We start from the raw sequence: 15,158 nt of genomic DNA on the forward strand, positions 1-15,158 counted from the left end.
TAAAAATTAACTGCGTGTTGTATTGACACAGAAACCGACCAGTCAGTGGTGAAGAATATAAGGTTGAGAAACAGAGCCAATTAACACTGGAATTTGAGTTACAGAGGCATTTCAAGTTGACAAGCTAAGTATTTGTCTGAAATAAGTATAGTTTTATTTTGGATAAATACTTATTATAAAATAATATGCTTGATACTGTCAGCTTACCTCTATCTACCTACCTACCTACTTACCTATCTATCCATTTTTTAAAATATTTTGAATTATCTCTCTAAACATTTTAGATAATTCTGGATTCACATGTGATTGTAAGAAAGAGCGGAGTGATCCTGTGTACATTTTTGCTGGTCTCCCCCCAATCAGCCACTCCATTTGGACATGGTTAGCCTGCAGTTTTTGCATCCCAGTAACTCCAAATTAGACCACAATGTTGAGCCCTGCATTGGCTTTGTGACATTTTCCTCTCCTTTCAGCTCCCAGTTGTCTCATATCCACTGAGCACCTTAGTATCTAGCAATGTTCATGCTAATTTTAAATGAGCACAATTTTGATACTGCCATGTTGACTGCTCCAGAGTCTCTTAACTGACCACCTCATCTTGACATGTGTAAAGTGATAATTAAATATTAAATGACCTATATCAGAAAAAAAATTTTTTTAAAGAGTGGATATATGTATACGTATAGCTTTACAGTACAGCAGAATCTAACACAACATTGTTAATCAACTATACTCCAATAAAAACTAAATATTAGAGGGATCCAGAACCTGGCTGCTGTAATAGCGCTGTCTTGCAGATTGTTAAAAGATTTCCTTGGGCACCAAGCTCAGTGGTAAGTCAAGGTTGAACTGGTCTGTTCAGGGTTCTTTTATTTCGAGCGATTCCCCACCACAGCCCTGCCTCTCCTGTCACTCCCCAGCCCCAGCTAGCACCTGATAAGCTTCTGCAGAAAATAGCTCTAATCCCTTGGGCAAAGAGCTCTGTTCTCTTTCTTGCTTCATGTCAAAACAACAAACTCTATCCCCCTAGAAATAACCTTATAAAATTCTTCTTTCCTTATATATTCCCTGCTGGTGTGCTCAGTCGATCAGTTGTATCCAACCCTTTGCACCTCCATGGACTGTAGCCTGCCAGGCTCCTCTGTCCATGGGATTTCCCAGGCAAGAATACTGAAGTGGGTTGCCATTTCCTTCTCCAGGGGATCATTTCCAACCCAGAGATTGAACCTGTGTCTCCTGCCTTGGCAGGCAGATTCTTTACCACAGAGCCACAAGGGAAGCCCTGGAGGGTAAGATGCCTGGATAAAGAACAGAATCTTTGTCAAGGCAGAAGAGTTTTTCATCAGCTCTAAAGGCTGTCACTTTCTCCAAAGACGGGCCCTTACACTGAACACCCTCCCTGACGGCCCTCCATCACCTTCATCTGAGGGATGAATGTGGGGAGAACATGAGAGGCCAGGAAAACAGAACCCAAACCACACCCCCAGACTTGTCTCACTGTCTTGTTCCAGGTTCCTAAACTGGGCTGGTCTCCTTTCTCCAGAGCTTGGCCAGAAGACAATGTTCTGTGTCAGTCAGTCCTCGAAAATGGACTTTAAATCAGTCTCTGGAAGGAGATGGGAGCCTCTGCCACTACTGAGGGTCAGACGTGGTTCTCCACCCCACCCTAACCCTTCCCAGTCCCAACAAGTCTCAGCTAACGGAGTTTGCTGCCTGCAGAGGGCGCGGAGAGGGGAGTAGTGTTGCTCTTAGCTCTCCCTCTCCAGGGCCAAGCTAAATTCCGGAGAGCCACATACAGTGGGGATTTGTGTTTTCTTTCTTCCATCCCCAGTCTGGGCGGCGGCAGAGCTCAAAGAGCAGTCTGTTCTGGGGAAAAGGCGGCGTCTGCCTCTCTCCCAAGCCAGCCCTGATCAAACCCTGAGCAGCCGGTCCTTAGATAACACAGCTGAGAAACGTGAAACCCACAGCTCGCCTGCCTCCCATCAGAGGCCAGCATCGCTGTCTGGAACCCGAGCCGGGCCTCTGAGATGTGGCTGTGATTGAACGCCAAGCAGCATGGCTGGGGTTCTCGCTCCAGGGTTCGTAGCCGGGACCTGTGAACTTACACAAAGAAGGTTTTCAGAAAGTCTGTCTGGGGCTTGAGCACTTGAGCTGTTTGGTGGCACTTTGCACATGTCCCAGGCTTTGGCGTCATTGTTCTTCCCCAGCAAAGCCATAAGGTAGGTTAACACGGCCAAGCTGAGCACTTGGCTGGGCAGCCCGCAGCATCCCCAGCAGAGGAGCAGATTCAGTGGTACTTGAGGCAAGAGGAGGAACATCCACACTCCCGTTTTTGCTTCATGAGAGGAAGGCAGTTCAGTTCAGTTCAGTCGCTCAGTCGTGTCCGACTCTTTGCGACCCCATGAATCGCAGCACGCCAGGCCTCCCTGTCCATCACCATCTCCCGGAGTTCACTCAGATTCATGTCCATCGAGTCAGTGATGCCATCCAGCCATCTCATCCTCTGTCGTCCCCTTCTCCTCCTGCCCCCAGTCCCTCCCAGCATCAGGGTCTTTTCCAGTGAGTCAACTCTTCACATGAGGTGGCCAAAGTACTGGAGTTTCGGCTTCAGCATCAGTCCTTCCAAAGAAATCCCAGGGTTGATCGCCTTCAGAATGGACTGGTTGGATCTCCTTGCAGTCCAAGGGACTCTCAAGAGTCTTCTCCAACACCACAGTTCAAAAGCATCAATTCTTCGGTGCTCAGCTTTCTTCACAGTCCAACTCTCACATCCATATATGACCACTGGAAAAACCATAGCCTTGACTAGATGAACCTTAGTCGGCAAAGTAATATCTCTGCTTTTGAATATGCTGTCTAGGTTGGTCATAACTTTTCTTCCAAGGAGTAAGTGTCTTTTAATTTCATGGCTGCAGTCACCGTCTGCAGTGATTTTGGAGCCCCCCAAAATAAAGTCTGACACTGTTTCCACTGTTTTCCCATCTATTTCCCATGAAGTGATGGGACCGGATGCCATGATCTTCGTTTTCTGAATGTTGAGCTTTAAGCCAACTTTTCCACTCTCCTCTTTCACTTTCATCAAGAAGCTTTTGAGTTCCTCTTCACTTTCTGCCATAAGGGTGGTATCATCTGCATATCTGAGGTTATTGATATTTCTCCCAGCAATCTTGATTCCAGCTTGTGTTTCTTCCGGTCCAGCGTGTCTCATGATGTACTCTGCATATAAGTTAAATAAGCAGGGTGACAATATACAGCCTTGAGGTACTCCTATTCCTATTTGGAACCAGTCATCCTTACACAAATGGACTTCGGAGGAGGCCCAAAGGTCTGTATAGTCAAAGCTATGTTTTTTCTGGTAGTTATGTACGGATGTGTGTTGGGCCATAAAGAAGGCTGAGCACTGAAGAACTGATGCTTTCAAATTGTGGTGCTGGAGAAGACTCTTGGTCTTCTTGGTGCTGAGAGTCCCTTGGACAGCAAGGTGATCAAACCAGTCAATCCTAAAGGAAATCAACCCTGAATATTCATTGGAAGGGCTGATGCTGAAGCTGAAGCTCCAAAACTTTGGCCACCTGATGCAAAGAACTGACTCACTGGAAAAGACCTTGATGCTGGGAAAGACTGAGGGCCAGAAGAGAAAAGGGAGACAGAGGATGAGATGGTTGGATGGCATCATTGACTCAATGGACGTGAGTTTGAGCAGACTCAGGGAGATAGAGAAGGACTGTGAAGCCTGGCGTGTTGCAGTCCACAGGGTCGAAAAGTTTGAAGACTACTTAGCAACTGAATGACAGCAGCCTCCATGAACAGGAAGTAAGAATATTTTCTGTGATTATAGTGTTTACTGAATGACTTCTAGGCGAGATGCTTCAGAAGCAGTCCAGATGACAGACCGTAAGACAGACGTGGTTCCCGACAAGCCCTGTTGGGGAGAAGTGTGAGGTCCGGAGTGGGAGACGCACATGGAAGAGTTTATCTTTCCAAGACAAAAGAATAAGACCAGGAAATCCAACTTTGCTCAGAGGCCTGGAGACCTACTACTTATTCAGCAAATGCTGAGAACACCCTCAGTGCTGCAGGAGGTCGTGCCAGAGAGCTCAGGCATGAGAGCAAGCTGACATTTGTGTAGCCCCTCAAGGATTGTGCATTCACCCGTGTGTTTGTGCACATGGGGACCAAGTCTGTGGGATGTGTCCCAAGGGGAGGAAAGGGGGATTGAGAGCTTGTTCAGAGGCACGTGGGGACTTCCCAGATGGCCCTAGTAGTAAAGAATCTGCCTGCCAATGGAGGAGATACAGGTTCAATCTCTGGGTGGGAAAGATCCCCTGGAGGAGGAAATGGCAACCCACTCCAATATTCTTGCCTGGAAAATCCCATGGACAGAGAATCCTGGTGGGCTACAGTCCATGGGGTCACAAAGAATTGGACACGACTAAGTGAGCCTGCGTGTGTCTGGAGCCACGGCTAGCCATGTGCCTTCTAGACACCACACGTGTACTCTGAGCTGTGGGCTGTCTCCTTCACGTTCAGTGCAAAGCCTGGCTGTTGTCTGTCAGCAAATAGGAGGCCACAGACAGGAGAGACCATCTTCACAGAGAAGGTGAAACAGTGTTTTTCCACTGTGTTTGGCATCAGAGAGACAGGGGGTGGAGCTTCAGCAGGCGCTGATTTAGCTTCTGTTTCAGCACCAGCTACCAGCAACCAAGACTACTGTTCACCCTTTCTCTCCTCTTCAGTTTCCCAGCAACCACGCAGACCCAAGTGGAGGGAAATAACTGGCATCCCTCAGGTGAAAACCCCATGAGTCAAAGTCCGTTTTTCAACTTGGATAATTGTCTGTTGACTTGCTGAGGAATCCTCTTCCTCGGGGTGCAGACTGCTGGGGGAGCGCCTGTAATCATTTGGAGGCAATCACAGCACCAGAAAGGGGAGCCAGGCCCAGCCATCGATGCCAAACAAGCCTCAAAGCGTGTAGCTCTGGTCTGGGTCACACCTTGCTTTTGAGGGCTGCGTTCACGATTCGAGATGAAGTCACAAGCGCTCAGTGTGTGAGCTGCCCGGAATCTTTCCCAGCCAATGAGCTTTGCTCTGACCCTTTACCACCATGTCTGTGTCCTCTTCTTCAGGTTCCCTTGACTCAGTGATGCAGTCGTGCATACATCCTTCTACAGGGATGGTAAATATTCATCTGTTTCCTATTCCAGTGTGCAGAATGATTTAGGACCACAGACCGTGGATCTAAGGCTTGGAGCTTGAACTGGGCTCATACGATTCTTTCTACCAGCCAGACAGAAGGGCTCAACTGCATTAGAAATCAGAAGTGGACAAGAAGAAGCATTTGGTGAGGGTCTCCACCTTCTCCTGGGAGGGGCCTCTGCAGTAGCAAACTCTGCAGAAATATTTGTGAAAGATGGGGACTTCCCTGGTGATCCAGTGGTTAAGACTTTGCCTTCTGATGCAAGGGATTCAGGTTAGGTAGCTAAGATCCCACATGCCTTGAGGCCGAAAAAACAAAACGGAAAACAGAAGAAATATTGTAACAAATTAAAAAAAAAAAGAAAGACTTTAAGAATGGTCCACATTAAAAAAAAATATTTTATTTTTATTTTTATTTTTTAAATTTTTTAAGGAAAAAAGAGATTTGTGGAAGATGGACTCCTGGAAGGAAGGGACAGGAAAAAAGATGTCTTTAGCAAAGAGTGGCCCAGGAGGCGCAGATGAGGGTGGGGAGGAGAGGATGAGAAGAAGGATCATGTGGCTGAGTGAGTTACAGATGTGCTGAGGATGAGCTCACAGTTTCCAGGGTGAATATATTTCTCCAGAGGAACTTCCAAGGTAGCAATATACGCAAAGAGGGGGAAAAAAAAGCATTGGGTCTGAAGTTAGCAAGCCTGAGTTTGAGTCCCATCTGAGACAGGGTTATCTTTATTGCCTTGAGTAAGTTATTTACCATTTCTGAGCCCATTTCCCACGTGCAAAATGGAATCAGAGAAACGTACAGCTTTGGGTACAGATGATTTATGTAAGTTGATCGTGGCCCCTTGGGGATTGCACTGTTCAGCTCTCTCTCTTGGGAATTCTCTCAAAAGAACTCAGGCTTCTATGTCTCCGTCTAAGCCACTGGCTTAGCAATGGCCCAGAGCTCCCCATGGATTTATTGTTGGAATTTCCAACCAAGGTATCTCCAAGAAATAACACGTGAATAGCAGGGAAGCTCCTAAAATAAAAGTGAGGAGGAGAAGGAGGTCTGTATAGGTGTAAAGGACTATGGAAGGTCAGGCTGAGACAGGACTATCTGGGTGCAATGGAAAGAAGCCAGAGGCCAAGATCTGGCTTTAGTCCTGATTTCATCACTTACTGGTTGAAATACCAGTAAGTATGGTATACTATGGGGCTTCCCTGGTGGCTCAGAGGTTAAAGCATCTGCCTGCAATGTGGGAGACCTGGGTTTGATCCCTGGGTTGGGAAGATCCCCAGAGAAGGAAATGGCAACCCACTCCAGTATTCTTGCCTGGAGAATCCCACGGACGGAGACGCCTGGTGGGCTATAGTCCATGGGGTCACAAAGAGTCGGACACGACTGAGCGAGCGACTTAACTTGTGGTATACTATAAGCTCAAACATGCTGCATTATTATTATTCTTTGGCCAAGCCACATAGCCTGTGGGATCTCAGTTCCCCAAACAGGGATCAAACTCAGGCCCTGAGAAGTGAGAGCACAGAGTCCTATACACTGAAGCACCCCAGGTGCTGTATTATAACATAGACATCAGGTTTCGGGAACTAAGAAAGCAAGTCCTGGGGTTACAGGAGTTAGTATATTCTGACATCCCTGTAGTCTAGAAGAAGAACTGCTCTGGGACTTCCCTGGGGGTCCAGTGATTAAGAATCCACCTTCCAAAGCAGGGGACAGAGTTTTAGACCCCAGTTGGGGAACTAAAATGCCACAAAACTGCAGGGCAACTGCGCAGTAACTAGAGAAGCCCATGCACTGCCGCGAAGACCCAGCGCAGGCAAAATCTAAAAAATAAATGAAAATGAAAGCAGAGTCTGAAGAGGGAAGCAGAGTCCCAGGGCTTTCCTGACCACCTCACCCCTCCCCACCCCTGCGTCCCCTTCAAGGTGTAAGAACAGAGGAGGAGTGAGAAGAGGAGGGCACAATATTGAGAGGTGCAAAAAAGATCTGTCTTTTCCCTTTTTCTTTTTTGTTTTCCGAATTTCTCTGGAATTCACTATTGGGACTAGAAGCTCGACCTTTAAAGTGTTAGCTTTCTTTTTTGGTGGAATATTTTTTTCTCCTAAATGGTAGGCTCTGTGTTTTATTTCTCACCTTGTTCCCACATAATAAACACTTCAAGGCTCGGGTTCATTGAAGCAGTTGCATCCATCTCTCTAGAGGGCCAAACTTTAAGGAGAGAATCATGGGGCTGCCACCAGTTTTCATGACAAAATCCTGAAAGTGATTCAGCCTAATATCAAGGGTGATCACCCCAGTGAGAGAGAGACTTCACGTGCAGGGACCCTGGTCACCTTCCTCCTGCCTCAGCCAAACTTCTACACTCTGGGTGCTCCTGTCTTGGTCTCCTGTAGAGAAAGAAGGGGTGGTAAGTGTCCATATCTGTGGTCTGGACCTTCACAGAGACATTCCCCTGAGGCTACTGGTACAGAATTGTCCTCGCTAAAGAACTACACAGAGTTCTGGGGATGTTCGCCCTGGTGCTGCCTTGGTCCTCAAATGGTACCAATGGCACTGAGTGCTAAATGGATGCCATGCTGTATCCTAAGCGTGCACAGTTCCCACTTTTGAAGGCTTACAGAGAAGTTGGAAGACAAATTATTGTTGATCAGTCATTAAGTCATGTCCAACTCTTTGCAATCCCTTGGACTGTAAGCACGCCAGTCTTCCCTGCCCTTCACTATCTTCCAGAGTTTGCTCAAACTCATATCCATTGAGTCGGTGATGCAAGGACTCAATCTTGGAAGACAAGACTCAAAATAAGTGTGTACCTATCAGTGGATGGGTACGTATCATGCAGGCAGTTGTGTTAAAGCTCCAAGGAGGATGGGGTTACTCAGGACTGAGCTGGTCCAAGAAATCTTCATAGACCTGAAATGGACCTTGGAGGAGGAGTCAGACCTGACCAACTGGAAAGGAAAATGTCTTGGAGGCAGTGAATAAGCTCTAATTTTAGCTGGAGCAGCTTTCATACAGTCTTATGAAGCTGGACAAGATTTTGGAAGGCCTTGAATTCCAGATTTACAATTTGCACTTTAATCCGTAGGTACTGGGGAGCCACTAGACATTTCTGAGCAGGTGTAAAGGAATTTTACAAGGACGATCTGGCGTTAATGGAGAAGATGGGGGCGTGCGGATAAGGAGTCTGGAATTGAGAGGCTAGTTAGAAAAGTTACAATAGTCCAGTGGAGCCTGTGGAACAGTGCGACATCCAGCAGCTCTCAGTAGTAACCGAGAGAAGGGGATCAGCACTCGATTATGTGAGCTTCTGTCTTTGAACAGTATTTTGCATGCAGTTCATTTGGCTTTAAAATGTCCAGGAAGGCTTGTGGTCCTCCACTTTCTCTATAGTCTCCTGAGTGTCGTCCCCAGAAGAAAAATGGAAAAATAAAACTGCACTGTTCCTTTAGGTAGTCCACTCTGCCCCTCTGAACTCTTAACTCATTTAAATAAGAGGATAAAATTTTACCTGCCTGGAGGAATATCTTGATGAAGTTTTTTAACTCAAGGAGTGAGTTTCCTCAGGCTTCTTGGTTTCTTGACTTGTAATTTCTACCTCAGATCCCTCCAACATCCACTCTCCCACCAAGCTCTGCCATCCTAGTCTGAGAACAACTGCTTGTCACCCTGGGGGCCGTGTAACTCCCCTAGGGCCTCTTGGAGATGTGCTGGGAGAGGGGACTGCGGCTGAACGAAGGGGCCCTGGCTCCCGGACTCGGACATCCACTCTAAGGCAGGAGCAGGGTCGCTGCAGGCCGCGAAACGCCCCCAGACGAAGCCTCGCCGCGGGCTCCCGCGCCCCGCGTGTGCCCAGTTCGACACCACCTGCCCTTTGGAAGCAAACCTGCCGGGTCTCCGTCCCGCGCAGAGTTTGGATCACAACTGCCCTTTACGCCCCACGCACCCCGATCTGCGGGGGCGCCGGGGAGTGACCAGCAAGGCGGGAGCTGCAGTCCCCCTCCCGCGGCTTCTCGGGGGCGGGGCCCACCTGTGCCCGGGGGCGGGGCCGGGCCGGGGGCGGGGCAGGTGGGCCGCGGGCGGGGGCGCGGGGCGGGGCGGCGCACCTGGGGAGCCTCCTCGTGGGCAGAGCGAGGGCTGGCGGCTGCAAGCCCGCAGCCGGCGTGGGCAGGAGCCGGGGGCCGGGGCGGGCGGCCGGGGCGCGGCGCTGAGCGGGCGAGCGGGCCGGGGGCGCCTGGCCATGGGGGGCCCCCGGGCCGCGCGGCTCCGGCTGCTCTTGCGCCCGGTCAAGCTGCTGCGGAGGCGCTTCCGGCTGCTGCTGCTGCTTGCCGTGGTGTCCGTGGGGCTCTGGACACTTTATCTGGAACTGGCGGCGTCGGCCCAGGTCGGCGGGAACCCCCTGAACCGCAGTGAGTAGCGCCGGGGCGCGGTGGGGAGGGGCAGGGCCGGCGGCCCCCGCCTGTGGGTCGTGCCCCCCATCGCGGACCGGGTGTCCACTCGCGGGGTCCCCAGGTGCCGGGCGCCGGCGGGACCCGGGCCATCCCGGTGGCGCTGGGCTTGCAGACCCGCTGCCGGAGACACGCGTCCACGCGGGCTGGGTCCATGTCCCTCTGGGTCCCTCGGCCGCCTCCGCCAGGCCGCGCGCTCCTGTCTTCGGGGCCCAGACTTTGCTCCCCGCCGAGTCTCCACGGCTCGCTGGGTTCGCTCCCTAGCTGCGTTTTCGGGGCGGGTTGGGGGGGACGTTCTTTAACTATACGGCCAAGAGCCACCCGCCCTCTCTTCACCTTCCCACAGGCCACTCCCCTCCCAGCCCCTTCCTCTTCCTCCAGTCGCCCACCTCCCCTTGAGTGGCCCCCTCTCGGGGTTCTGACCGCGCACTTTCCCCCCAACAGCGGGTTGTCTGCAGCCCCCAGACCACCCTGCAGAATGGGCTGAACCCCGGACCCCGGTCAGGGCGCAGTGGGCAGCTCCGTGGACCGGACGGTGGGTGGGTTCCTACTTTTCCAAGGGAGCCAGAGCCACTTAATTTTTCTGTGCCTCGGCTTCTTCCTAGGAAAACGGGAGAGGATTGTCTTGAGAGAGAGCTTTGCTTCTACAGGCATGGCTAGCCGAGGCGATTTTCAGTTTACTACTGACGGAGTGAAGTAAAAATCCTCAAAGTGTCAGGACTGTGTGAAAGGTCACTGTGATAGTTGGGATAAAGAGAATCTCCCAGAACTACCAGGTGTCCTTCCCGGGCCTGAAGGGTCTAGGTTTATAATCCCAGAATGTTGTCTGGAATTCTAGATAAACATCCCCCTCCCCACCCCCCTATTCAGGAAACCAGAGGAGCGGCTGGTGAAGCTCTGCTGAGAAGATGCTCTGAGTTCTTGTGTCAGCTGCTGGGTGTGGTGCTTTGCCTCCTCTTGTGGCCAAAGACAGGGAATTACTCGGGTCAGTAATTGAGCTGCTTCAGGATCGAGATAGATACTTGTGGCAGAACCTCTGCCTCTGTGGCTGTGGAAATATTTCTGGCTGTGGTGAGGAGACTGGGGTTCCATCCCTGATTCTGCTGCCAACAAGTTGGAGAATCCAGGAGCAGGTAGCTGCTGCTCAGGCCAAAGAGGGAAGTTGGTCCCTTTCCATTTGGGCACTCGGACTGGGTGACCTCCCTGCCTGAGCATTGCTGGGGTCCGGGAGAACGGTGTGAGGAAGGGTCTTCCCAGTCAGGTCCATGGCTCTAAGGAGGAGGGTGCTTCCCTCTGAAGACCGGTCTGCCGTCCCGCAGCTGGTCTTCCCTCCACAAGCCTAGCTCTGCCCTCTGAAGGACAGAGTGGATGGACACTCCCAGACCCATGGCCACTCAGAGAGACCCACGTGGGTGAGCCCAGGTGAAGAGGGAGGTCCGGGTGAGATCTGTCTTCTCTCCTCCTTGGGACACCCCTTCCCAGTGTGGCCACCATCTTGTCAAACGTGAGAGCCTGTGGGGTCCTCTGCACAGATTAGAACCAGAGGGGAAGGCAGTTGCTTGGTGACCTGAGGTGAAGGGCCTCCCTTTCCCCTCCCCAAGCCTGTTTTCCTCAAGAGGCTTTCTCCTCAGAGAGCTGGGGAGCCACAGTCATGCTCTCTCACACCTGTTCCCAGCCTCTGTCTCCCTTTGGCTGCCTCATCCTTCGCCGTCCGTCAGTTCCTGGGTCTGTTTGTTTTCCCTTCTCGATGCAGCATCACTCTCTGCCTGGGCTTCCTTTTTCTTTGTTTCCTTTTCCAAACTGACCTTCTCCAGAGGAATGTCCCCAGCTTCCTACTCCACAGTCAGCTCTCCGTTTCTCTAACCCTCGTCTTTAAGGGTTCTCGGGGGTCCAAGCCTCCCCTCGCCGACTCAATGGACATGAGTTTGAGCAAACTCTGGGAGATGGTGAAGGACAGGGAAGCCTGACGTGCTGCAATCCATAGGGTCACAAAGAGGTGGACACAACTGAGCCACTGAGCATCAAGCCTCTTCTCAGCCTCTTGGAACTCCTCAAGGCCACCTGCCGTTAGGGTGGCCTTTCCTGCGGGGCTGTCCCATCAGATTCTACTCTTTTCTTCTTCTTTAAAAAGTTATTTATTTTTGGCTGTGCTGTGTTTTCATTGCTGCGTGAGGACTTTCTCTGTGGTGAGCAGGGGCTACGCTGCAGTTGTGGTTCACGGGCTTCTCCTTGCGGTGGCTTCTCCTGCTGCGGAGCATGGGCTCCAGGGCTGGGGGCTCAGTTGTGGTGGCTCTCAGGCTCTAGAGCACAAGTGCAGGGTCAGCAGCTGTGGCTCCCGGGCTTAGCTGCTCCGGGACATGTGGGATCTTCCCGGACCAGGGATTGAACCCGTGTCCCCTGCTTCGGCAGGCGGATTCTTACCAACTAAACCACCAGGGACGTCCTCTTCTCTTTTCTGATTTCCTGTTCGAATGAGATTTTTAGACAGTGGCTGTGATTTCTGGCTCCCCATCATGTGTCTTTAAGAAGCCGAGACACCAGGCATTAAAGTCTTCTCTTGTCTTCTAGGTCTTGCTCCCAGCTGTTCCTCTGGAGGGAGAGTGAGGGAGGAGGACTTGGGAAGCAGAAGGGTGGAAAGAGGGCTGCAGGCCTTCCTCGCCATATACCCTGGCACACAGCAGCAACCAGAACCCCATCTTGACCACCCTGCCTCCCTCTCACAGTCCTGCCAACTCACCCCACCACCAGCCTTCCTGTCATCTGTAAGGCCAGCCTCCATTACCAGGAACCTTTCATTTGCCTGTCCCTCTGTGGCTGCCGCCCTGATCTGGCTCTGGGAGAAGTGTGGGGAGAGATGGCAGTTAACAGACTCCAGGGTGGTAAGGTAATGACAGGGAGCATGCTTCCTGCTGCTTCTCGGAGTAACCCCATAGTTTGACATGGGCGATGTGCAATTTGAGCTCCATATTAGAAAAAGATACAGCCACATGGGGAGTATCCAAAATCATTCACAGATAGAAAAATGGGTTCCTTGAACAAAAGGCAGAGAGCTGTTCACTTGCTCATTTAAACAAACATGTGCTCAGCACACAGCTCGAGCAGGGCATCGTGCTCAGTCACTTAGATGTGGTGACGACTCCGTTATGGTTTCTGTCTCTTGCAGCTTTCCCTCTTGGAGGGCAGTTCGGGTGCATGTGTGAAAATAATCACAGTATGAGACAGCCATCATGTTTTACACGGATAGAACCTACCTGTTGCTGTGACACTTGTGAAAATGAGACATGGCTCTTTGAACTAATAATTCTTGGAAGTGGTGACGTTTCAGGAGAACTTGAGGAGTTGGTAAGACTTTAGCAGATGCAGAAAGAGAACGATGTTCCAAGCAGAGAGGTCAGCAGAAGCCCAGACCAAGAGTCAAGAAGTTCATGTTTGGGAGTGTTCGGCGTCTGGGTTTGGTGAAGAATGGTGCCAGATTAGAAAAGACTTTTAATAAACTTAAAGAGTGATGTTTATTCATTAGATAAGAGAAAACAGTTCGAAGTTTTATAACTGAATGGGAGGAAAGGAAAGGAGATAGGGAAACTGTTTAACAAGACTGTACTTTGGTATGGACGGTGGTCCTGGGTCGGGGTGGAAGTTTCCATGCTGTGGCTTCATTGGCCTTTAGCTCTTGGGTCATGGAGCTCCACTGGGGACAGGTCAGAGCTCTAGTGGGACATTCAGAAGGTCTGGGGCAGTCACTATATACCAACATGTTCATAAATGTTCCAATGTTTTGAGAACTGGCACAGCTGTACTGGTGTGTACTGGCTGAAAGCAACGCTGGGCACAGACTATTACTGGAAGTTAAGGAGTCCGTTCTGGCAGGTTTTAACGAGCCAGACCCATTTGTTCAGATTGGTTTAGCTTCGTCCTGCCTGAGGGCAGAGGTCTGGACTAGAATGGTTTCTAGGTTCTCTGATCTGTAACTGACCTGCTGCTGTGACCAACTTGATGCTGGAACCAAGCAGTCATCTCTGGGCACAGAGCCAGGGCCGAGCAGTCGTGCGTACCAGCCTCTTTCCAGATCTCGCAAGGCTGGGTCTGCAATGTCCCCATGTAAAGGCCCAGTTTACCTACCGAACCACCCAGAGTGTCCACAAGCTCAGGAATTCATTGGCTTCCACCACCTGAAACCTAAAACACCTCTCTCTGGCTAGCCTTGCAACTCTTAATGGACTCTGAGCGGACTGGAGAGGCACAGCCACAAAGGTCAGGCTGGCCCCGCAGCTTCTGGGGTCACCACAGCCATTCCTACTGGCAAGGGATGCAAACCCTCCAGTCATGGAGGTAACTCAGGATAGAAGAGTAATCTGAGACACAGACTGGGAGAGAGGGAGAAGCAGGAGAGACAGATGTGTGGGCTGAGCCAGGATGCTGAGACTTGGAGCAGCAGAGGCAAGTGGGGAGGGAAGCCCAGCTGCTCTGTGGCTCCTTGTGGCCCCTGGAACCTGTCCACGCCGTCCCAGGCTGGGCTGTCCCTCTGGCTCCTGTAGTCTCTGGCTCCTGTCCCTCTGTCCTCCTTACGATGTAGGACACAAGTACTCCATCTCTTTATGCTGGCATCTGGCTGCCACGTGCAACTTCAGATCAGTATCCAGTTCAGGGAAAATACTGGGCACTCAGATGCACCCTGGGTATGGATGGTAAGCTCTGAATTTCCAAGCACCTGATATTTTCCACTGGCAGATACTTTGTTTATCAGTGATGGATCCAAGAATAGAACCTAGGAATTCTTGTTCCTCTTTCCATAATACATACAAACAACAAGAGCCTTTAAATGCAAATGAAAGGATAAGAATGATGCCTTCAGTGGTTTTTTATTAGAAGTGTGTTTCCTTTGGACCAGTGTGGTCTGCAGCAGGCCTGGGGGAAGCAAGGACAAGGACTCAGCTGTGACCACTCCTTTCCATGGGTTCTGTAGTCCCCTTTGACATGGGCGCAGAGTCTTGGCAGCCTGGCAGGCCCTGCTCTCCTCCTGCCAACCTGAGACCCTCGGGTGGGCTGAGGCCCCGGTTGGTGGTGCTGCGGATGCCGACTGTGTCCTGAGAGTCATGTGTCCAAGCAGCATGAGATCTTTGCAGTGGCCACTCCTATGCTGGCTTGCAGAGGGGCTGGGCTGCCTTCAGTAGTTTTCCAGGCCCCAGAGGCTGGCCTTGCCCTCCAGCCTGGGCTTTATGGAGCGGAGCAGAGCAGCCGCCAGGACAGGGCTTGCTTTGGAACGGGGCCTGGAGGCTGCTCTTGGACTTGGCCTCTCACCGCCTGCCTCTCCACTGAGTTCCACCAGTCTCAGGGCCTTTCCTTTAAACTTCCACGAGCACATTTCGTTCTATCCGAGGATGACAAGGCATCAGCTAGGCCAAGCACACTTTCTGAGCTTTCAGACAACCCTCTTCGGACCTTGTGACCCACAGTTAATGGGTTTAAATGTTATCTGATGTGAAAAGGACCACTGGAAGAGCCAAGAGCAGTTTGGA

At 51.1% G+C, this 15,158-nt stretch overlaps 1 protein-coding gene across 1 annotated transcript in view; it reads left to right on the plus strand.

The window, feature by feature from the left end:
• The first annotated feature begins 9,434 nt into the window (after positions 1–9,434).
• Positions 9,435–15,158, plus strand: part of B4GALNT3 (beta-1,4-N-acetyl-galactosaminyltransferase 3) — a 96,369-nt gene continuing 90,645 nt past the window's right edge. The window contains exon 1 of the mRNA XM_068972027.1: positions 9,435–9,603. Coding sequence (XP_068828128.1) covers positions 9,435–9,603 — 169 coding nt within the window. The remainder of the gene's footprint in view (positions 9,604–15,158) is intronic.

Source organism: Capricornis sumatraensis, chromosome 4, assembly GCF_032405125.1.
Source record: "Capricornis sumatraensis isolate serow.1 chromosome 4, serow.2, whole genome shotgun sequence".
NCBI lineage: Eukaryota > Metazoa > Chordata > Mammalia > Artiodactyla > Bovidae > Capricornis > Capricornis sumatraensis.